This window comes from Tachypleus tridentatus, chromosome 11 (genome assembly GCF_004210375.1).
Source record: "Tachypleus tridentatus isolate NWPU-2018 chromosome 11, ASM421037v1, whole genome shotgun sequence".
Lineage (NCBI taxonomy): Eukaryota > Metazoa > Arthropoda > Merostomata > Xiphosura > Limulidae > Tachypleus > Tachypleus tridentatus.
The window spans coordinates 22,631,297-22,656,910 of NC_134835.1; the positions used below are offsets into that span (position 1 = coordinate 22,631,297).

The following is a 25,614-nucleotide window of genomic DNA, read 5'->3' on the forward strand; positions in this document are numbered from 1 at the left end:
TCTAGTTGTTATTTCATTTCTAGTTGTTATTCCATTTCTTGTTGTTATTTCATTTCTATTTGTTATTCCATTTCTAGTTGTTATTTCAGTTCTAGTTGTTATTTCATTTCTAGTTGTTATTTCAGTTCTAGTTGTTATTCCATTTCTATTTGTTATTCCATTTCTAGTTGTTATTCCATTTCTAGTTGTTATTCCATTTCTATTTGTTATTTCATTTCTATTTGTTATTCCATTTCTAGTTGTTATTTCATTTCTAGTTGTTATTTCATTTCTAGTTGTTATTCCATTTCTAGTTGTTATTTCATTTCTAGTTGTTATTCTATTTCTAGTTGTTATTCCATTTCCAGTTGTTATTCCATTTCTAGTTGTTATTTCATTTCTAGTTGTTATTCCATTTCTAGTTGTTATTCCATTTCTATTTGTTATTTCATTTCTAGTTGTTATTCCATTTCTAGTTGTTATTCCATTTCTAGTTGTTATTTCATTTCTAGTTGTTATTCCATTTCTTGTTGTTATTTCATTTCTATTTGTTATTCCATTTCTAGTTGTTATTTCAGTTCTAGTTGTTATTTCATTTCTAGTTGTTATTCCATTTCTAGTTGTTATTTCATTTCTAGTTGTTATTCCATTTCTAGTTGTTATTTCAGTTCTAGTTGTTATTCCAGTTCTAGTTGTTATTTCATTTCTAGTTGTTATTCCATTTCTATTTGTTATTTCATTTCTAGTTGTTATTCCATTTCTATTTGTTATTCCATTTCTAGTTGTTATTTCATTTCTAGTTGTTATTCCATTTCTAGTTGTTATTCCATTTCTAGTTGTTATTTCAGTTCTAGTTGTTATTTCATTTCTAGTTGTTATTCTATTTCTAGTTGTTATTTCATTTCTAGTTGTTATTCCATTTCTAGTTGTTATTTCAGTTCTAGTTGTTATTCCAGTTCTAGTTGTTATTTCATTTCCAGTTGTTATTCCATTTCTATTTGTTATTTCATTTCTAGTTGTTATTCCATTTCTATTTGTTATTCCATTTCTAGTTGTTATTTCATTTCTAGTTGTTATTCCATTTCTTGTTGTTATTTCATTTCTATTTGTTATTCCATTTCTAGTTGTTATTCCATTTCTAGTTGTTATTTCAGTTCTAGTTGTTATTTCATTTCTAGTTGTTATTCCATTTCTAGTTGTTATTTCATTTCTAGTTGTTATTCCATTTCTATTTGTTATTTCAGTTCTAGTTGTTATTCCAGTTCTAGTTGTTATTTCATTTCTAGTTGTTATTTTATTTCTAGTTGTTATTCCATTTCTAGTTGTTATTTCAGTTATAGTTGTTATTCCAGTTCTAGTTGTTATTTCATTTCTAGTTGTTATTTTATTTCTAGTTGTTATTCCATTTCTAGTTGTTATTTCAGTTCTAGTTGTTATTCCAGTTCTAGTTGTTATTTCATCCCAATCAAAAAGTAGTTCCTATGATGTTAGAACTTTGTCATGTTACAAACAACAGAATAGCAAAGTTTAATTTATTTAATAGTACTTACTAACATATTTTAATGATTATTACTGTGTGTACGGCAAGTTACATCTCAATAACATATTTTAATGATTATTACTGTATGTTCGGCAAGTTACAGAAATAAAATCATTTGATCTTATCAGAAGAAGCGAGTTTTGTGTAATGTCTTATATTTGCTGGCCATTCGTGAAAAGGTACTGGTACACCGTTCCGGTACATTCCGTCAGCAAGAAAAAAAACAAAACAAAAAGCACTGCTTATGCTTATTTGTTAGGCCTAATACGACCCTAGTCACCTTCGACAGAACTTCTCAACTGGGTGAATGATTCACTCGGGGGTTTTGTATATTTTATTCATTCTGGTTGTAATTTGATGTATATTTTAAATATTTTAATAAATAATTTTACAGTTTAATTTAACACTTTTGTTTTTTTTTTTCCGAACTGGGGCGAGTTTTGTTTTTTTTTTTGTGTGTGTGAGAAACAGTGAGTGATACCAGAAAATGTTGAGACGCACTGAGAAGGCTTAGTGGTCATTGAAACATTCTAAAGTTTGTTCCTGCTTAAACCTGAAGCATAGAAAATGTTCTCCGAATCTGCGACTTCATTAAAATAAACGCTACAGCAATGGACATAATACTGTATATACAGCCTAGTTACCTAAAAGTTCAAATTTTATCTAAAATATTAACAGTATCTATATAATATATTGATAGATATAAGTATGGCCATACTAATATTACTTGAAATACAAAGCATATTAATTCTACTTACCTATTTCAATACTTTGTTTTTAAACTTAATTAAATATATCTGTAATTTTATTACGTCAGGAATAATTTTATTTAAATTTAAAATGTTCGTTTTTCAGAATACCGGAGACGTCACGTTTTCTTATTACTCTAGCTGTGCACACGAGCTACAACACTGGTTTGTGTAATGGACCAATATACACATTTTAAGCCTTTTTACCACACCACAGTGTTTGGACTTGTCTATGCATTCATTTCCTGCAATAAAAAAACAGACAAGCACGGACATAATTCTTGTTGTTTATTTTTGTGACGTCAGAAATCGTTAAATAATTTTAACATTTATAAGAACCTCTATCAAGAAATTGGATCATGATTTTGAATATTTGATAACCTGTAAGTTTCTGGTATTAGTAATATACAAAATAATATAGGAAATACAGCTTGCAAGTTAGCTCTTACTTTCTAATGTCTTTAAAACTATTTAAAATCAACTTACCCATTATTTATAACCAACGTTTTTAAAGAGAAGATAGAGGGCTTATAACGCTAAAAATTGAGTTTCGACTATCGCGAGGGATAGAGCACAGATCACCCATGGCATAGCTTTATGATTAATAACAAAGATAGATCAGTGTAAAGATACAGTAAAGTGTTTTAAACCTTTCTATTTCAACATTAATTAAACAATAATTGGTTAATATTACTGTAAGTTATTGTAAGACGTAATTAATTAGTGTGAATTTTTTATACAACACAAATAGTTAACTACGTGAAACTGTTAGTGGATCGTAGAGTATAAACAGCTAGCCACGTGGAAATTTTATGGTCTACAAAGTACAAACAGTTAACCACGTGGAATTTGCTATTAAATCACAAGAAAAATCAGTTGAACTCGTAGTTTATCTCTTAGTTAAAATCTACTATTAAAGAAATAGGTCATAAGAACATTATATACAGACGTTAAAACAGATATAGAGAAATACCAACTCATAGGATAATAACGGGTTTTAATTGGGAACCAAACTGTTTTACCCAGCTTTCCAAATCACGCAAATTCAGGGCTGGCTTCTAGTCTCGTTTCAGTGTCTTTAGACAGAATAAGGCCTAGCGCGTAAGGCGTGCGACTCGTAATCCAAGGGTCGCGGGTTCGCGCCCGCGTCGCGCTAAACATGCTCGCCCTCCCAGCCGTGGGGGTGTATAATGTTACGGTCAATCCCACTATTCGTTGGTAAAGAGTAGCCCAAGAGTTGGCGGTGGGTGATGATGACTAACTGCCTTCCCTCTAGTCTTACACTGCTAAATTAGGGACGGCTAGCACAGATAGCCCTCGAGTAGCTTTGTGCGAAATTCCAAAAACAAACAATTCTCCCCTGATCTCGACACGATTGTCAACAAGAGAAAATACGACTTCACGATGACCTGATGAGTAAGAAATGACTATTTTATCCTTCAACCCGTACCTACATGTATTGGAGAAAATTAAAATTAAACTGTGCTGAGGGTTTGGAAATAATATGTTTAATAAAAAACGTAAGTTTGCCTTGCAATTTTTTGAGATTCTCAAGAAGAAGCCTCATAATTAAAGTGTTTATTGTGTATAACTTTGAAGCACAGAATGACATAATTTTACTGTCTGTGACTGGCCATACAGAGTGTCGGAATCCCACCCGTAGCGTTATAAGCCCTCAGATTTACAATAAAGCCACCAGAGGGCGATGGGAGGGGAAGAAAACAACTAACTGTCAAAGAACAGCGACATACCTTCAAACAGTTATTGCTTTTAATATAGCTTTAACTTTTTGAACAATAATAACACACCGCAGAAACAGTTGTTCATTTAATATACTCTAAATGTAACACAACACTAACACATAGTAAAAACAGTTGTCAGTTAATATAGTTCTAAATGTAACACAATGCTAACGCATAGTAGAAACAGTTGTTCATTTAATATAGTTCTAAATGTAACACAACGCTAACACACCGTAGAAACAGTTTAACAGAGTCTAATTTTATTAAACACTTACAGGAAGTAATGCTTTACTTACAAAGTCTCTTCTGCGAGTTATAGGTAACACCATTAAGAGGTTGTATTTTAAATAAGACACACAATTTAAAAACTACTCACCAGAGAAACAAGGCGGTCCAATACAGCGTTCTATTGTTGAGGGTTTTGACTCGAGTTTACACGAATTGCCCGCTGGTCTCTCGGTTTGTTGCCACACACACTGGAGCACGCGGTTCTTGAAGCCAACCTCTTCGCAACCAGCAATACACTAAATACATAAAACATGTTTTATCTTAAGATTTACGACTGTTATTTGATAACATGTCTCTCTGTCTTGGAAGTAGGTAATTTAACTAATCGTAAAAGAACACTTTTCAGGGTGATAGACAAACATTCCGACAACTTGCCGCCACTAATTCCAAACTTTACTTGTTTGTTTTGAATTTCGCGCAAAGCTACTGAAGGTTACTTTGTCCTCATTATTGTTTCTATAGCAATAATAATATTAATAACGGTGAGCATAATGTTATTAGAATTTTGACATAATATTTCAAAAGATTAGAAAGCTATAATTATGGGTAACATTAATAGAGGTCTCTGGAGTCCCCCAGATTTCGATACCCGTGGTGTGTAGCTTTGTGCTTAATTCAAAAACAAACAGGTCTCTGGAATGAATAGAAATATATCTCTTATGACCCTAAAACTAATATAACATTATACGTACTACTGTTTAAGTAATATAACTACCTACACGAATTTTAGGCCTACGTAAGTAATTTCTCTTACGTTAAATTGTCGGAATATCGGGCGATGCTCCTTTCCAGCGATTGACCAGTTTTCGTCTTCTGGTCAAGAGACCAGACTCGGCAGGTCTGATTAAAGTATTTCACTGAACTTAAAATATTGTAGCTTGTAATTTTTCAAAAATGCGAAATTTCTTAAGTAGATGTTATCTCTACAAACGAAAGAAGGAACCTCACCTTAGAACTGAGACCATGAGGCTATGCGTGTAAAAAATGATGGTGATTATAGGCGTAAAGGTTTGTTTGTTTTTTTAATTTCGTGCAAAGATACACGAGGGCCATCGAAGCTAACCGTCCCTAAGTTAGTAGTGTAAGACTAGAGGGAAGACAACTAGTCATCACCACCCACCACCAACTCTTGGGCTACTCTTTCACCAACGAATAGTGGGATTTACCGTCACTTTATAACGCCCCCACGACTGAAAGGACGAGCATGTTTGGTGTGACGGTGATTCGAACCCGCAACCCTCGGATTACGAGTCGAGTGTCTTAACAATCTGGCCATGCCGGACCCATATGTAAAGATATGAGCAACGCTGTCAGGTCCCAACGTCCAACTCACACATATTAAAATTAAAATTATAAAAAAAATACAAAACCGTTAACTAGATGTCGCCGTTTTTCTTTATCCGATATTTTTCATAAGACTTTAATATTTCTGGATATCTCGCTGTCTTTCACAAGCAATGTACACTTTTTCAATACGTTTAGTTACATATAAGGCATTATAATGTCTTGATTATTTCTTATCATTCATGAGGCATTAATAATTCTTGAGTACCGACTATATTTTAAGGCATTCATAATTAATGAGGCATTTCTTTGCACTTGGTAGTTCCCCAGTCTTAACAGAGAGTCGTGGATGTGAACTTTAGAATATATTATGTAAAGCCTGCAACTAAATAACTCATTAAAGTAACTACCCAACCAACCTCCAACCAAGGTCCAGCCTTCCAGACTCCAATACATTGGCGATTGTAACATTCCCGGAATTCGATGGGTTTTTCATTTGAGGAACAATAGTGTTCGGCTACTTTGGTGTCGTTAGGATAAGAACAGCTGACATTTCTTTCTTGTTGTGCTGTATACAAGGTTTTGCAGCTGGTGTTCGAACACTAAAATACCACCAAAAGATAACATGATAAATATATGCACCTAGAATATTAGTAACAAGTAGCTGGATGCAATCCATAATATAATGCTTGTTGCTTCCATGTTTCTTTTATACTGAATAAAATTAGTAACAGTTATCTACGTCAATACAGTAATAGTTATTAGCCTATCTTTTTAAGATATAATATCAGAAGATAGAAACATTAGAAATTTGCCAGTAAGCCAAATTATTTAACAAAATGTAAACTGGAATGGTAATACTGTTTTGGGTGTTTTTGTTATTTCATTTCCAACAAAGGGCCAATTTGTTTGTTTGTTTTCTTCAATTTCCCGCAGAACTACACGAAGGCTATCTGCGCTAGCCATCGCTAATTTGGCAATATAAAAATAGAAGGAAGACAACTAGTTATAACCACACACCGCCAACTCTTGGGCTAATCTTGTTTAAGAAATAGTGGGATAGATCGGCACATTAAAACGTCCCCACGGAGTGAACATGTTTGGTGTGACGAGGATCAAAGGGTCAGAATGAGAAAAGAACGCAGCTCATTTGTTTTTCATTACGTGATGTCCAACAATGAGTCAGAAAGAGGAAAGAATGCAGCTCATTTGTTTTCATTACGTGATGTCCAACAATGAGTCAGAATGAGGAAAGAATGCAGCTCATTTGTTTTTCATTACGTGATGTCCAACAATGGGTCAGAATGAGGAAAGAATGCAGCTCATTTGTTTTTCATTACGTGATGTCCAACAATGGGTCAGAATGAGGAAAGAATGCAGCTCATTTGTTTTTCATTACGTGATGTCCAACAATGAGTCATAAAGAGGAAATAATGCAGCTCATTTGTTTTTCATTACGTGATGTCCAACAATGGGTCAGAATGAGGAAAGAATGCAGCTCACTTGTTTTTCATTACGTGATGTCCAACAATGGGTCAGAATGAGGAAAGAATGCAGCTCATTTGTTTTTCATTACGTGATGTCCAACAATGGATCAGAAAGAGGAAAGAATGCAGCTCATTTGTTTTTCATTACGTGATGTCCAACAATGAGTCATAAAGAGGAAAGAATGCAGCTCATTTGTTTTTCATTACGTGATGTCCAACAATGAGTCATAAAGAGGAAAGAATGCAGCTCATTTGTTTTTCATTACGTGATGACCAACAACGAGTCAGAAAGAGGAAAGAATGCAGCTCATTTGTTTTTCATTACGTGATGTCCAACAATGAGTCAGAATGAGGAAAGAATGCAGCTCATTTGTTTTTCATTACGTGATATCCAACAATGAGTCAGAAAGAGGAAAGAATGCAGCTCATTTGTTTTTCATTACGTGATGTCCAACAATGGGTCAGAATGACGAAATGTTACATATTTAGGGATTTCACTGACTTGTATTTATTCAAAAAAAAACACATAAAGTAATAATTAATTTACCTGTGACCAAGTTCCTGTTTTCCAACGGGGACACACGGGCACATCACAGTATCTGATGTAAGTCGGAGGTTCGAGTCCAGCGTTTATACAAAGCTTGTGGTCAACAATTCTTGGGTCACTATCTCCTTTATCTTCAATTTTTAACAGACATTGGCTTGAACGAGTCTATGAAAAAAGTCGGTTTCATAAATTTCAGTTCGCATGACACTAAGCGAAGTATGTTACTACAACCACACCATTTAAATGGTTTAAAACTGTCTAAAAATAGCTTATATGTATATCATATTTTGGTTCATCTGTTGATAAATGAAGCATGAGATAAAATTCTAAGTTTTAAATATCAAAAGTTAATATAAATAGTGCATTTAAGATTTATAAGTGTGGTTTAGTTATTATACGTTGGTTTTGGTGGGACATTAGTAAGTTTACAGATTACAATGCTAAAATCCGGGGTTTGGTTCCCCGCTGTGTATGCAACAGATATCCCAGTGTAGTTTTCCTCTCAAACAATCAAAGCAATCTACATAAATTTAACATGTTTTATTACTTTAAAAGGATTGCTTAGGTTATTATAGAAATGGTTTTAAGGTTAGCTTTAAAACGTATTGATATATACTAAAGAAGCACTGGCGATTTTTCACAACGAAGTTTGTTCGATCTGTGACAGTGAGGTTGAAAATCAAAACAACAAACCTGGAATGCCTTTTCTCCACAAGACCTTGAACATGTGGACCATGCAGTAAAAAACCATTCAAAGTTCAGCGTTTCTGACCAGCTTTGATTCACATCTTCAGGAAGTAAACGTCGGTTAGAATCTCCCTTGGAAGTTTTCATCTCTTTGGACAAGTTTGCCAACAAACGCTGTAACTGAGGAAAGGTATGATTGTCTGTCTGACCAGATGACGTCATATTGTGTTCTTGTACAGTTTTCCACAGAATCTCTTTGTTATAACTCGACTGACCACCATGATGTTTCCTGGTGCTCAATCCACTGGTTTCTGCTGGATTCTTAGAAACAGCAGAAAAGTTAGCAAAAGAGAGAGGCTTGAAAGGATTTTTTGAACTCAGTGTTCCCGAATATAACCTTTCATCAGGAAATAAGCTGACCAACGGTCTCGCATCTGGCTTGTCAACTCGAGGTCTGAAGCTAAAAATACCTTTGACATTATCTACCACTGCTAACGAAGCCCCACGACCTCTGTTCTCCTGACCATACTTCTCCGGGTTATCACTTTTGTTTTCTAAATTGAAAGAAAAAATAAAATCCTTCTTTGTTTTCTTTGTATTTACAAAGTTATACGATAAATTAACCTTCCCTAATTTAGCAGTATAAAACTGGAGGAAAGGCAGCTAGTCACCGCCAACTATTGGGCTACTCTTTTACCAACAAACAGTGGGATTAACCAGTACAGTATAACGTCCTCACAGCTGAAAGGGTGAGCATATTTGGTGTGACGGGAATTCGAATCTGCGACCCTCAGATTACGATTCAAATGCCCAAACCACGTGGCCATGCCGAGCTTCAGTAAGATCCTTAAAGCACAAAATAAAAGTACATGTTTCTTCCATATGAATATTTAAATATTCCAAATTAAAAGCCTTGAAGTTCTAGTATTTTCAGGATAAAAACTGTACTTGCTAATACAAAATACGGTTTCTACGTTCCATTAAACAAACATGTTTGAAATATAAAACTTTATTTTTCTTTAAGGACGTACACACGCCAGTATAACAGTTGTTTTTTTAATGTCATTTAATATCAGATTTATTAGTACCTGAAGAGATCTTCGGCCGTTCCACTGTCCGGTCCACATCGAAAGGATAGTTTGAAAGGGAATTTGGTTTAACAGATATAATCATGTCAGCTTTGGTGGAGCTGGCCATACAGGTGTAGTTACCACTGTCTTCAATAGCCAGTGACTTAATAGTGATGGTTCCAGTGTGTGAAATATTGTATTTCTTATTCTGTCTTAACCTTCTATTCCATTTATACCATTGTATCATCGATCTGTCATAACCGTAAACTGGACAGCGAATTTCGACATCTGACCCCGGGTAAAGTCTGGCATAGCCGCCAATCTTCAACTTAACCTTATGTTTGGGATATCTTTGAACATAGGTTTGTTGTGTAACTTTGATTTGGGGATATGTTTTATTTTTCAGTATATTATGTCTTTCATTTTTTAAGTCCTCGTTTAAATTATCTAAAGGAATCGGTTTCACAACTATGATTGTGTCAGCCCTTGCTGGTCCAGCCCTGCATGTGTACTGACCAGCGTCCACACTGGAAAGGTTTTTCACTTTTAGTGTCCCTCTTCGACCAAGTTGGTACTTTCCATCTTCTGATAATAATGTTTGTCCCTTCTGCCAGCGAATCAGCGATCTGTTGAACCCTCGAACTGGACATCTGATTTTAACAGTCGTTCTTTCAAAAAGAAGAGCTCGACCTCCGACATCCAGTTTAACGTTTTGGTATGGCTTTTCCTGAATATAATCCTGTTTTGACATCCTGATATACGGTGGTCTAAGGGTGCTGCTTTTATCCATTTTCTGACAAAACTTGACCCCGCAACTTTTCTCTTTTAGAGGTCTTTTCACGCTACACCGTGACCAGGGCTGGCTAACCGTGTGTCCAAAAGGGGTCAGTTTCACGCACTTTACTTTCCTGGTTCTTATTCCGCCGCCACATTTCTTAGAACACTAAAAATAAAATAATAAAGTAGAAGAGAATCTAAACTGTAATTCTTTAGTTGTTTTTTTTTACACTTTTAAAAGTAAAATATAAAGAATGTTCGAATTACAGATGAAGCCACCATATAAAACCCAGACTATTCTATCCCAATTGTTGATTCAACACTTTACTTATAAAAGTTGGATTTCTTGTCACATCTTTACTTATAAAGTTTGGGTTTCTCGTGATTTAAAACAAAAATAACGTTCTCTTGCATTTCCTTCAATAACATGAACTTTTGTCGATCAATGAAACTGATTTTTTAGTTAAATCATTTATTTAAAACACTTGTTTAAACATTTCCCAAACGGTCTATGTCTGATTCTGAACTTATGTCTATTGTATTGACACATTATAATAAACTGGGCGACTTAACACTTTATAATCCCTCAGAATACATATCAAGTAAACGTGACATATTTTATATCTTGACATTTCTCAGGCTTTTCCATGTCATCTTACAACTTTGAAAATATAGCATATTTATATGATATGTGAAATCAATATGTGATTTACCTTATTCCATACCCCAACCTGCCACATAGGTTGGCAGTCAATAACATTACAGTATTGGTGGGATGGTGGTGGAGGCTGCGGACATAAGCTGTTATGAAGAACTTTCATATTTCTTGGTTCCTGTCCCAGCTGGTGGATACACTGTACTTGTCGGTACTGGATTCCTCCACCACAACGTTTAGAACATGGTGAGAACTCTGTCAGGTTCCATCTATTAAAAATAAAATTATCATGAACAAATTACATAAATATTGGTTTATTCTGGGTTTAAAAAAATTAAAAGTTATTTCATATTCAAGTCAATTATATTTTATAGAAACAGAAAGCAAGGGTCATACCGTGAAATATCTCTCTGTACCTGTACAGAGTGAACTGTATTGTGTTTGTTAATATTACAAGATAAAGTAAAGATCATACAATGGAATATCTCACTGTACCTGTACAGAGTGAACTGTGTTGTGTTTGTTAACATTACAAGATAAAGTAAAGATCATACAATGGAATATCTCTCTCTAAATTTGTACATAGTGAACAGTGTTATTATAGTTAATATTAAAACAGACAATAAAAATTCACTTCTGCTCCTCTATGCGCAAGGAATTTCATGTTTTATAATCCAAAGATGAACCACAACCCATAGATCGTTCAGTACAGCTCCAAGTACAATGTATCGGTTCTTACGATGACTTAAGCGTTACTTTAGTTGTAAATAATAATGGCTTAAGGCTTTAATGTATGAACCTGTTTTATCTGGTTAAATTACTCCACAAATAGTAGTTAATAGAGACAATGATTCCTTCTCATAGTGTTAAATCCTAGATAAGGTCTCGTTGTAATGTTTTATAAAATGCAACTATTTGAATCTTGGTGTAAAGTGATAATAATATGCTAGAGCTAAGATAATTAGGGTTAACTTAATACAATCTGCTACATAAGTTTCAACCAAATTTAGGCCTCGTAGTGGTATTTATTACCATTGTTCGATTTTAGCGTAGGACTAAATCATATAAACGTATTAAAATTTATATATAGAACACGAAAAGATGTTGAAAATGGATTAACTAATATAATTCGTGTGGAAAAAATTGGTAAATGTGTAAAAAACACACATGTGTCTTTAGAACGTTTTAATACCTTGATTTTCTATCTGCCGCTGTTCTCTCTCGTCAAACCGAAACTGAAAGTTTGTATTAATACACTCTTTAATATATAACGGGCTATAAGTTTAACTTTCAATCCTAAACTAAAATTGTTTTTCCTAATTAGCATTTGTCTACTTGTCGTTCTACAGAAACTTAGCAGCAAAATACCAGTACCAAAGCTTTTAAAGTCACAACATGTGATTGGTGTTCGCGAGGTTTAGAACTACCAAAACAGTTTTAGCTTTGTTCTCATTGGCTGCTACGTAAAAGTAAAAGACGAAAAGAAAAGAAATCCCACCTTGGTGGACAAACATAATAGTCGCACGTTTGTGTCAAAGATTTAGGTTTTCTATCTTCATCACAGAAATACAGAGGAACCCTGAGTAGATCGTAGTCACGGAAACACCCAAAGATTGGCGTTTTGATCCCTGTCAAAGTTCGGAGGTTTAATATTGATAAATATTACTTTCAATACAAATTGAAATATACAGGGCGTTTGGAAAGTCACTGTGCCGTTTTGTAATCATATTTTATTCAGTCTAATTCAAGTCAGCAACTGATAGTGGTGTTTAGAAACAAAATAAGAAGGATCCAGGCCTGTATTGATGCCAATGTGGGTCACTTTTAACATTGTTTACAATTGTCATTCATATTTACCTCCTGTATTCTATATTGAAACATGTCTGTTAATAAATATATAAGTGCACAGTGACTTTCCGAACACCCTGTAGGTCACTTTATACATAAATCGAAACACAGGTCACCTCCTGCAATATTTTCAAGGTATGTCACTTTATACATCAGCCGAAACATAAATCACCTTTAAATGTAGGTCACGAACAAATATGTTTACCTTACAACTTCCTTGGTTACATATAGAGCTGGCTCGGCATCGCCAGGTGAATTAAGGCGTTCGACTCCCCGTTACACCAAACATACACGCCCTTTCAGTTTGAGGGCGTTATAATATGTGGGTCAATCCCACTAGTTGTTGGTAGAACAGTAGCCCCAGAATTGGCGGTGGGTGGTGATGACTAGCTTCCCTCTAGCCTTATACTGTGAAATTAGTGACGGCTAACGCAGGTCGCAAAAATTCAAAACAATGAAATAAACATATAGAGCTTCGTATGAACCGTTTTCTAGTTGTTTTTAACAATGTTCTGCATTTTTTTTCTTAGTTAGTTATCTGGGACGTTCAGGCTAAATTTGGTCCTGGATGTAAAAGGCCCAATAATAAAAGACTCTGTGGTTAAAATAACGGAAGGCCCAGGGGTACCAGCCTCGCAACCATAGGGAACAAGAGGTGTTGAAACAATTTTAACTTGTTCAGTGCCGCAGACGAGATAACTCGTCCAAGCCGATCGGTAACACAGTGCCACGGACGAGTTAATTCGTTCTCAATAATACCTAACTTCAACGCTAGATGTCAGCACCATACACGCATTTGACCTACTTACATATTGTTTCACTTTCTATCCAAAATGGCGTCACAAAAAAGGTTACAAAATGAAGAAGGATTAGAGTTGTATTTTGAACTTGGTTCGGAGTTGCCGTAGCAGCTGAAATACTTGGCAGTCAACAGGTTAAGGGATAATTGAAAGTTTGCGGGGAAATTACATTGATAAACATGGATTTATAAGTGAAAGTCGTTTTCATCAAACAGTTTTAAAATTGTTGTTAATTTCCACAGTTAGGTGGATTGGGAGTAACGGGCGTGGCAAACCTCTGATTGGTTGTATAGTCGGTAGAGGTCGAACGTCCCTGGTTGTCGTCGAAAAATGGTTATGATTTTTTTCGTCAGTAGTATTCAATTTATGGTTAACAAAATGTTGGAGCTGATAGATGAAAGTTATTTTTTAAGTTTTCTAAAAGACAAGACCGAGTGGGGTAAACACCTCCCCTGCTCTAGGTATCCAGTTCAACTTCCAATTACTGTAGTTACCCTTTTCTGACATTATGCAATTAGGAAATGCTATTAACTTTACATATGATTTTCTTTAGAAGAGCAAATGATAGGGGAAAAAAAACATTCTTCGAATTGCTTTAGTACTGATGAGGCCCGACATGGCCAGGTGGTTAAGACACTCGTGCTCGTAATCCGAAGTCGCGGGTTCGAATCCCCGTCACACCACACGTGCCGTGGGGCCGTTATAATGTGACGGTCTAATCCCACTATTCGTTTGTAAAAGAGTAGCCGAAGAGTTGGCGGTTGGTAGTGATGACTAGCTTCCCTCTAGCCTTTTAATCCATAGTAATAAGGAAAACAGTCAAATACCATTGCAAATCACCCGTCACATCAAACATGCTCAACACTCGTTAAGGCGTTATATGTGACGGTCAATGAGTGTGTGTATGTTTTCTTAAAGGAAAGCCACATTCGGCTATCTGCTGAATCCACCAAAGGGAATCGAAACCATGATTTTAACTTTGTAAATCCGTAGACTTACCGCTGTATTAACGGGAAACGTTACGGCCAATCTCACTATTCGTTGGTAAAAGAGTAGCGCCTACCCTCTTAAACAGTTAAATTAGGGGTGGCTTTATGCGAAATCCACAACGAAACCTAGTAGTGAGTGATACATGTAACAAAGTTATCAAAAACCATCGTGCTCTGACCACTTCCATGTAATGTCCATAACTTGATTTAATATAATTTTAAAAAAACTAGATCTAATACAGAACTATTATTTAGCGAGAACCTTCTGAGTCTGTTTATTCCGAATATTCGTTCGACGAAAACCAAGGGTTTCATGTTTCGAAACTATCGAAACTCTTTTCTCCAGCGTTATAATTCTTCAGACTTACCACTATGCCATTGGGAGGGGGGATTACAATAGGGCTATCTATTTCATCTATAATCTGCCCTCGTTCTCGAAATCCACAACTTGAAGCAACGGGGAGCAAACTTGGAACTTTCGAATTCACTAACCACTAGGCCACGTCGTAATATAAAAGAGCAGTTAAATTATTCTGTAAATAAATATATAAAAATCCAATAATTAACACACAACATAGAGATCACACATACAATACTTATTTGATACTGTGCCAGTGGCGGCGCCGGGAAGGGGAGCTTGGGGGGCTTGAGCCTCACCAAAATGAGCCAAGCCCCCCAATATTGTTACCTACATATATTCATAAAATATGGAAAACACAATCGTCATTGTTGCTTAACAATTAACATCAAACAGACATAGATTTGTAGAACTCAAAGTCTTCATTAATACGGAAGTATGTGTCATGCGTCCCATAGCAACTTTCTGAATGCACTGAAACTCATGCGCTGTATTGCCGCTCCCTGTGTAATGCCATTCTATCTTGAGCTTTGACGAAGATTAGACGACCACGTTGATTTCAAGTTACAACAGAACAGGCACATTGTTTTTTAAGTAATATTGACTATAAACACAACATGATAAAAGATAGTTAGCCTGATAGTGACCTTACTTTTCCTCAGAGTGTATTAACTTCACATGGGATAATTCGTTTCTGCTATGTAAACTATGTCTTTATGTTATATTTCTTTTGATTTGTAGCTTTATTCTTAATGGTATATTAAATGTTCAATCTAAGCTAATCTTGATTTTCTTTATTATTATGTATTACCTTGGGTGGAATTTAGGTGAGCTTCCTCTTTTTACATATACGCATATTTTCATAAACAGATTATTTCTAATTTGTAATAATGAATTATTAATCAGAGTATGAGTTTCCAATGAGAACTGCATTGAAAACGCAGTTCAAAATAGCACACCTTTCTGAAATGTACCTTGGTATTTACATTATTATAATTTACCATCTATACTTCATATTGGTGGCATTTTGGAAGCCACTCCACAGTTTACCTCAGCTCCTAGCGCCACCACTGTACTGTACCTTTAATTAATTTCTTTCGCTGGCTACTTGCTGTCTCCTGGTGGTTCAATAGTAAGTTTAAGGACCTAAAACACTAACAACTGGATTTTGCTACTTCGACGTGTGCAAAGCACAATTAACCCATTTTTTAGCTTTGTTTTTAACAAAAAACAAACACTTCACTGGACTTCGCCTAGAAACAAATTAAAAATTTTAACAGAACGCTGCTCTACGCTTTAAGTTCATTTAAAACATTTGTTTTTAATTCTATATGTTTTAAAAAACTTAGGACCAAAATTCTTCAATAAACCCCTTGAAAACCGAAATATTTTCGCACATCAAAAACTTTGCGCATGTGATTAACTAATTAACGAAATTAATGATAAAACAAAATAAAATATAATCATTATGGTCACGTGTAAAAAACCAATACATCTTAATGTCATGTTGTAGCGATGGTTCAGCACATTTTATGTAATAGATAGTCGTTCCCTTTCTAAAGACGTTCTAAGTAAATTGGTTTTGTTCAGGAAATGCAGAGTGAAAGAAAATTAACACTTTTTTTTTCCTTTCACCCCATACAGTTGAGATGCAAAGATAGAAGACTGAATTATTTCGTAATCAATTCTGTCCAAAGATTTGTTTGTTGTTAAGCACAAAGTTTGTTTTGTTTTTAATTTCGCGCAAAGCTACACGAGCGCTATCTTCGCTAGCCGTCCCTAATTTAGCAGCGTAAGACTAGAGGGAAGGCAGCTAGTCATCACTATCACTACCCACCGCCAGCTCTTGAGCTACTCTTTTACCAAAGAATACTAGGATTGACCGTCACTTTATAACGCCCCCACAGCTGAAAGGGCGAGCACGTTTGGTGCGACGGGGATTCGAACCCGCGACCCTCGGAATACGAGTCAAGTGTCTTAACCACCTGGCCATGCCAAGCACAAAGTTACACAATGTGCTAACTACGTTGTGTTATCATAGATTTTTAGTGCTATAACCCTTCAAAGGTGTCGCTTCTGTCACAGAGAGTGTGTTGAAATGGAAATTTGAGTAGTTGTCCAAAGCAACTAATGAGGTCTCTGATTAATTTATCATAAAGACAAAAAGAATAATTAAAGTCTGTTGTTTATGAAGATTAAACTTAGGAAACTTGATACACACCTTGCAGTTTTTAACAACGTTTTACAAATGATCAAATTTTAGTTTAATATATGACGCAAGTAAAAACTACCGCCAAAACAGGAATTGTTGCACGATAACATTCCAACTTTCCTCCAAAAAAACGTGATGTTGCTTCTCAAAGTGTTACCGAATCGTTCCGAAGTCCTCTCGAGACTTCCCGAAGTATTATCGAATCTTCCCGAAGTGTTGCTGAATTTTTCTGAATTTTTGCCAAGTCTTTCACCAGTTTTTTGTTTCGTGTTCTCTTGAAGTGGATTTATTACCGAAACTTCTTCTGTCGAGTTCCTATAACTAGCACACGGTTGAAGAAAACAAACTTTTCTGTCAGGAGGACGAGGTCCTGAAATTGATCAAACAGATAACTTTTACACTTCATTTTTTTTTTGTTTTATCTTAAAGTGGGCAGTCAAAAGCTGTAACAAGCACATAAAAACCAAAATATTTCAGAACTAATTTATTAAGTCCAGACATTTAAATATCGTTGATGAAGTATGCGTTTCTTGGGGTAAAGACTGTCACGCATTGTTTTACGTCACATTCTGTCTTATGTCTGATGTTCCATAGAAGAAACAAACAATAGAGTAGTTTAAAGTTGCGTGCTGAGTTATTAATCAGAGTTTTGTTAGAAGCTTTCTAATAGAAACTATAATTAATCATACAGTTTGCCGGTTAAAGAAGCCTACCATTGCACAGATGATTTTTATTAAATCTATCAAGTCACCGTTAATTCTGAATAAGTAACTTTTGTGGGAATTCTTAGCCCTAAACTGTTCTACACTTGAGAAAAATTAATAATGGTGTGTTGGGAATGTTTTCCATTTTGATTTTAGTAATTCTAAACAATCATGAATTATATAATATCACAACATTAGAAATAATAATTACTTTCTTCAAATTATAGGAAAAATGAGTTGAATAACAAAACTAAAATAAAATATACATAATAACCTGCACATTTGTTAAAAGGCAGCGTTGAAATGATTTTAAACAATGCCAGATGTACTGTACATTCAACGGAGCGTTGTTTCATTCCTTCACCACAGGCGGCGTTGCAAGGGCCCCAACTGCTGGTCGTGAACCTGAAAACAGCGATAAGTGTATTATCAGTCAATCAGTTAACTATATCATGTATAATACTAGAAGATACCTGTAAAACATTTACAGTCAAATTAAGATATTATTACAAAAGAATTTCTTTAAATACGGAACTTATAGAATAATACAAAAGAATTCTAATCGTAGACACCGAAATCTGTAAGTCCATTTACGTTAGGCCTAAGATTAGTTATGCCTTTATTAAGTATAGCTTATGTTCGGCAAATAGATAATTTAACTGTAACTCATGAATGTTTTTGCTTCAGTTAGGGCTAAACTTTACACTACATAAAACTATCTATCAATAAATAAGTGTATAATGCTATTTCCCAACCTAACGTTATACCTTTTAAAAGAGTTTGAATATTTAAAATATTTGTTGTACAAAATGTTTGCTAAAATATATTTATATCCAGCTTTTATTTACATCCGTTGAAATCAAACGTAGGCGCATGCGCATTTATATAGTAAAGTACGCGGCATTTTCAGGACAGGCAAAAACTGAGTACCACTGTAATTGACAAGAATATTTAAAAAAATTTTAAACTAAAAGTCCTGTTATAAAAATTGTGAAATATTAATCAAAATCACAAATTTATAAAATTTAACCCCTACTTTGGCAGCTTTATAAACTTATCTGTAAACCAAAGTAAAAATTATATTTTATAAATTTGGGATTGTGGTTTTAAATTCTTTCATCTTTATTTTCATAGAGGAATCTCTACTCCATTTCATAATTAATATTTTTTAATACTTTTGTTTATTTTTTATACTATACCTGTATAAAGTACCAACCTTATCTTTAGAAACTGTCGCATGTCTATTCATCGATATGTAGCGTCCTTTGTTGGGTTGAGAAGATATTGAAGTACCTGCATGATATGTTTACCATTTATATTATACCTCCATGTATACGTGTGAATGTTTATTGGGAGTATCAATAGGAAATACCCACAAATCAGTCGATAAAGCTGGAGAAATCTTCCAGCAATAGTCAGAGCCGTCTAGGCACTAGCCCTGTTGACGTCATCAGGTAGGTAGAATACGAAAAGTTGTTTATTTATAATATTTTTAATTGTATACTGGATACGTTAGGGACCTTTCTACTGTATTATTATTATATATATTTCATAATATATCGTAACAACTACTTTAAATGGTCGTGTTTTTTTTGTTTAGGAGTTCAGTTCGGCGCGTGAATTATTCGGAATCCTTGTCGATTTATACCATTTAACACTACCGCATTTAGAATAGACAGTAATATTCTGTTTCTGGCATTAACTGAATTCACGTTTCAAACAAATAAAACTAATGACAATGGGTTCGAACAAGAAAAGCTGATATTTTTTAGTATTTATTAAATTACAACAATGATTAATACATATCGAATAATGTGTGGGTGTTTTCTTATAGCAAAGCCACATCGGGCTATCTGCTGAGCCCACCAAGGGGAATCGAACCCCTGATTTTAGTGTTGTAAGTCCGAAGACATACCGCTCTACAAGCGGGGGTGCATATCGAATCATAGTAAGCCTATAAAAAGCTTTTTTTTTATTAAGCACAAAGCTACACAAAGGGCTATCTGTTCTCTGCCCACCACGGGTATTGAAACCCGATTTTTAGCGTTGTAAGTTCGCAGACATACCGCTGAGCAACTGGGGGGGGCTATAAAAAGCAGAAATAAATACAGGGCACGTAAAATATATGTAAATATAGCTTAAGGCTTAACAGTTAATAAATAATATAATATATATATATCTAGCTTATGGCTTAACAGTTAAGATATATTTAAGATTTGACATTTAAATGATAGTATAAAATATAATTAAAGCCTTAACAGTTAACAGGTTGTAAATATATTAAGAGTTAACACTTAAACGATAGTACAAAAATGGCTTAAGGCGTAACGGTTAACAGGTAGTACAGATATTTTAGGGTTAATAGTTATAAGGTAGTCTAGATATAGTTTAAGGGTTAACTACAACAAATATAATATAAGAATAAGTTGTTTTGCCTCGGGTAGTTCCGTTGTCGAAATGATCCATTTGTCTGTGAAACCGGGAAAAGATAGGTCCAGTTGTGAGTTTCTTCGATCCAAGGGCTTCTGATTGAATCTGAGGTTAAGTTTTAATTTTGTTTTTATTAATCAACTCTTTAATAAAAATGCTAAAACGTCTGGTACTGAATGTTGGAAGATATAAAGAATTTTATTTATAAAAGGTAATCTTCCTTCGATTGAGAAAACTTGTTTTTAAACCCGAGAAAAATATAAAAGATCAAAATTTAATTATTTAAAAGATCTCGTGCAGGAGATCTATGTATCTCACTATGACCACAGATTCAAACTTATATAATAAAACGATCGGAACATTTTTTACACGTTGAATGTATAAGAGTGTCTTCTGGAATATCTCATTACACAACACAATAGAATTGTAAATAATTACGAAAATCGGAGAAATCTTCTTGTTATATTATACAATAAAACAAGCACTATTCAACACAAACCATAGACAGATTAGATGTACTTGTTCTGGGTCTCCGAGGGTATTCTCTTTCAAGACTAATGAAACCAGAAATTAAGAGTAAGAAATATTTATATTTCTTGCGTTTGAAGTTCATATGTTATGCTGTGTTGTAGCCTACAGAGTACATAATGTTTCATATGATTCATGGCATGTACACATTTCACTGACATTACTACGGTACAAATTCCAACTGCAAGCTTCTCTTACATGACGTCTACTGACTGACTGGCAGACACACTACTATAGGGTAGTACAAAGGGTTAAAACAGGTTATCCCTCCAGATGGCCTTTGCCGCCCCCTTTCGGGGAAATAAATAGATAGATAGATGGATGGACAGACAACAATATATCGTTAGGAAGATAGCTAGATAAATGAATGTATTAATTGAGTGATAGATAATAGATACGTACCTGTCTGTTTACTAAGAGGACAGGGAAGCTGGTTAACACAAGTTCGCTTGGACTCGGGTTTCGTACTAGGATCACACTCTGTGGTTGGAAACCCTTCAGAACTCCGACAAATCACAGCTCTTTGTCGATACCCTCGGCCACACGTTGTTGAACACTAAACACAATAAATATAAATGATCTATTATTTGAGTTACCATCTGCGGAAGAATTTTGTGGTGGTTTCATGGAATCACATCCCTCATCAGTGACCCTGAATGGATAAGACAAGTTGCTTTTATAATGTCTTCTAGTGTTAAGTTCATGTGATTAATAGAACACAAACAACGTCTGAATGGTTTTATTAGTTGTACAGATATTTCACGAACAAAACTAAAACACTGAAAACCAATTTCTCACGATGCTAACAAGTTAATATCACTCGTAGCGTTATCAGAAACGACGAACTATATTTGTCACTTATATCCTAAATGAAAGAAAGCCAATGTCAACAACATTCACAACGTTATCAAAAACGCAACTGTGATATATTCACTGATCTTATAGCTTTATGAGAAACACAACTGGGATATATTAACTGATCTTATAGCTTTATGAGAAACAATGTGATATATTCACTAATCTTATAGCTTTATGAGAAACACAATGTGATATGTTCACTAATCTTATAGCTTTATGAGAAACACAACTGGGATATATTAACTGATCTTATAGCTTTATGAGAAACACAACTGGGATATATTCACTGATCTTATAGCTTTATGAGAAACACAATGTGATATATTCACTGATCTTATAGCTTTATGAAAAACACAATGTGATATGTTCACTAATCTTATAGCTTTATGAAAAACACAACTGGGATATATTAACTGATCTTATAGCTTTATGAGAAATACAACTGTGATATATTCACTGATCTTATAGCTTTATGAGAAACACAATGTGATATATTCACTGATCTTATAGCTTTATGAGAAACACAACTGTGATATATTGACTGATCTTATAGCTTTATGAGAAACACAACTGTGATATATTCACTGATATTATAGCTTTATGAGAAACACAATGTGATATATTCACTGATCTTATAGCTTTATGAGAAACACAATGTGCTATATTCACTGATCTTATAGCTTTATGAGAAACACAATGTGATATATTCACTGATCTTATAGCTTTATGAGAAACACAACTGGGATATATTCACTGATCTTATAGCTTTATGAGAAACACAACTGGGATATCTTCACTGATCTTATAGCTTTATGAGAAACACAACCATAGTGTAGTCATCGGTCTTATAACGTCATCAGAAATACAACCATAGTGTATTTATCGGTCTTATAACGTCATCAGAAACACAACCATAGTTTATTCATCGGTCTTATAACGTCATCAGAAACACAACCATGGTGTATTCATCGGTCTTATAACGTTATCAGAAACACAACCATAGTGTATTCATTGATCTTATAACGTCATCAGAAACACAACCATGACGTATTTACCGGTCTTATAACGTTATCAAAAACACAACCATGACGTATTTACCAGGCTTATAACGTTATCGAAAACACAACCGTGACGTATTTACCGGTCTTATAACGTTATCAGAGACACAACCATGATAGAGCCATCGATCTTATAACGTTATCAAAAACACAACCGTGACGTATTTACCGGTCTTATAACGTTATCAGAGACACAACCATGATATAGCCATCGATCTTATAACGTTATCGAAAACACAACCGTGACGTATTTACCGGTCTTATAACGTTATCAGAGACACAACCATGATAGAGCCATCGATCTTATAACGTTATCAGAAACAAGATAATGTCTTCACTCGTAGCTTTACCATTATAAAGCAGTTTCTTTCCACAATAGCAAATTGAGGATTTTTATAATAAAATGATCAGTTCTTATCGGTATTTTAAATTGCAATTTAACTCACATGCGTGCGCAATAGTCAACTTCAGATTTTCTTTATTTACCGCATGATAAATAATGTTAAGAAAGACACTTACGTCCGACCAGGATCCTTTAAACCACAGAGGACAACTCCTGTTGTTACAGGACTGTTGAGTGGTAGGTTTTGGTGGAAGACAAGAACTCTGTTTAACCCACACATTTGTTCTGTTGGAACTGGTTCGAACACAGTGAACGTTGCGAGTTTTAAATCCGTTACCGCAGCGACTGCTACAGGGTCCCCAGTCTCCCACAACCCATCTAAAATTATCATAGTAGAAATGAATCATTCGAACACATCTTTCGTTTTTCGTTTAAAGATATTGTGTAACAAGTTCGTAATTATTCTATGATTAACCTCTGAATCTTTTCAATTTCTCTTCAATTAATTATTCACTCGAAAACAGACAATACAGTGTATTGAATAATACTTTGAGATGACTTAGTGCTTTCCATTGGCTATTAACAGTACTTAAATATTCCCTAGTATTTTCATTGGCTAATGAGAGTAGTCCAGCATGTTATAGTATTTTCTATTGGCTATTGATAATAATTAAACCTGTTCTAGACTCCAGTTCTTGATACAATAACATCTCTCATCGTTAAAACAATATAGTATTTCTATAAAACTTACGTCAAATGTAATTAAGACTTCTTAGCCACTTTAGTCACATAAAAAAAAAAGCAGTAACTGAAATACGTTACTGAAGTGAAGAAACATGCATGTACTTTGGAAGACATTTTGGAGTAATGCATGATCTTATACGAGGTCTTGGCCTTGTCTTATAGTCACAGAACCCGTCAGAAACTTTTTCTTCTGTTTTCATATCTTTGCAGAAAGGCTTAGACATCTGAAATCCTAGAATAGAATATTGTTAATCTGGATAAATACAACTAATTATCTTTAGTTTATATTATTTATCTAAGACGAGTTACATGGTAGAATGTAGTGTATATCACTGGAATGAATTATTACAAGCTTAATATTAAAACATATCATACGATGATTTTTACTGTTCTCCTTTAGACATTTCGAAGTAGCGTTTAAGTTTCTAATATTTTGTGACTCAAAGAATTTTGTTGGAGCTAACAAAGAGAAATACAAAAGACAAACAAAACACTACTGCAATCTGGCCCAGTTATAATAAATGTTATGTTTAAACTTGTATTTTTTTTCTTTGTTCACACTACAGCATTAAATATAATCTTCAGATGTCGTCTTGACTTTCGATATAACCCAGCTCACAAAACGCCTCCTGAACTGGAACAACACTTTGAATCTTTCTATTCGGTGGATACATACACATAATCATTTATAAAACAATTCCAGGGCATATATATATGTCCTCATCCGAGCACTTCTATCAACACATATGTGTCAACTTCAGAGCACTTCCATCAGAACACATATGTTTACACCAGAGCTCTTATGGCATATATCTGAGACGTACAATATAACCTTTGTTTTAGCCTTTAGAGATTTAATATTATCTAGATTAAAATACAGTATTCTACTCCAAACTTTCAATTGTTTACCGGTTTCATGTTACAGGTAAGTAGTGAAATATAAACAGATGTGCGTTTCCTTTATTGTTTCCATTTAATAATAAACTTGTTGCGGTGAAAGTTTTTTTTAATCTATGAATGTGGCTTAAACACTCTTTCCTTGTGTTTTGTAGCACTTTAAACAATAAGTCCTTTCCTAAACCACACAATAATTAAATCATGATAAAACAACTCTTTCCTTGTGTTTTGTAGCACTTTAAACAATAAGTCCTTTCCTAAACCACACAATAATGTGAATCATGATAAAACAACTCTTTCCTTGTGTTTTGTGGCACTTTAAACAATAAGTCCTTTCCTAAACCACACAATAATGTGAATCATGATAAAACAACTCTTTCCTTGTGTTTTGTAGCACTTTAAACAATAAGTCCTTTCCTAAACCACACAATAATGTGAATCATGATAAAACAACTCTTTCCTTGTGTTTTGTGGCACTTTAAACAATAAGTCCTTTCCTAAACCACACAATAATGTGAATCATGATAAAACAACTCTTTCCTTGTGTTTTGTAGCACTTTAAACAATAAGTCCTTTCCTAAACCACACAATAATTAAATCATGATAAAACAACTCTTTCCTTGTGTTTTGTAGCACTTTAAACAATAAGTCCTTTCCTAAACCACACAATAATGTGAATCATGATAAAACAACTCTTTCCTTGTGTTTTGTGGCACTTTAAACAATAAGTCCTTTCCTAAACCACACAATAATGTGAATCATGATAAAACAACTCTTTCCTTGTGTTTTGTGGCACTTTAAACAATAAGTCCATTCCTAAACCACACAATAATTAAATCATGATAAAACAACTCTTTCCTTGTGTTTTGTAACACTTTAAACAAAAAATCCTATCCTATACCACACAATAATGTGAATCATGATAAAACAACTCTTTCCTTGTGTTTTGTGGCACTTTAAACAATAAGTCCTTTCCTAAACCACACAATAATGTGAATCATGATAAAACAACTCTTTCCTTGTGTTTTGTGGCACTTTAA

At 34.3% G+C, this 25,614-nt stretch overlaps 2 protein-coding genes across 2 annotated transcripts in view; both read right to left on the reverse strand.

The window, feature by feature from the left end:
• Positions 1 to 2,293: 2,293 nt before the first annotated feature.
• LOC143231446 (ADAMTS-like protein 1) lies at positions 2,294 to 18,290 on the reverse strand. The gene is made up of 10 exons (XM_076465983.1): positions 17,991 to 18,290; positions 17,092 to 17,382; positions 12,304 to 12,433; positions 10,864 to 11,074; positions 9,392 to 10,316; positions 8,310 to 8,857; positions 7,617 to 7,781; positions 6,002 to 6,184; positions 4,387 to 4,534; positions 2,294 to 2,513 (listed from the first exon to the last, which is right to left on the reverse strand). The coding sequence occupies exons 1-10, from the start codon at positions 18,070 to 18,072 to the stop codon at positions 2,401 to 2,403; spliced, it is 2,796 nt and encodes a 931-aa protein (XP_076322098.1). The 5' UTR covers positions 18,073 to 18,290; the 3' UTR covers positions 2,294 to 2,400.
• A 285-nt stretch (positions 18,291 to 18,575) lies between these two features.
• The window catches only part of LOC143231314 (ADAMTS-like protein 3), a 60,512-nt gene continuing 53,473 nt past the window's right edge, over positions 18,576 to 25,614 (reverse strand). The window contains exons 6-10 of the mRNA XM_076465864.1: positions 23,780 to 23,909; positions 23,110 to 23,311; positions 21,077 to 21,230; positions 20,152 to 20,251; positions 18,576 to 18,648 (exon numbers count right to left, since the gene is read on the reverse strand). Of these exons, the coding sequence (XP_076321979.1) occupies positions 18,576 to 18,648; positions 20,152 to 20,251; positions 21,077 to 21,230; positions 23,110 to 23,311; positions 23,780 to 23,909 (659 nt within the window). The remainder of the gene's footprint in view (positions 18,649 to 20,151; positions 20,252 to 21,076; positions 21,231 to 23,109; positions 23,312 to 23,779; positions 23,910 to 25,614) is intronic.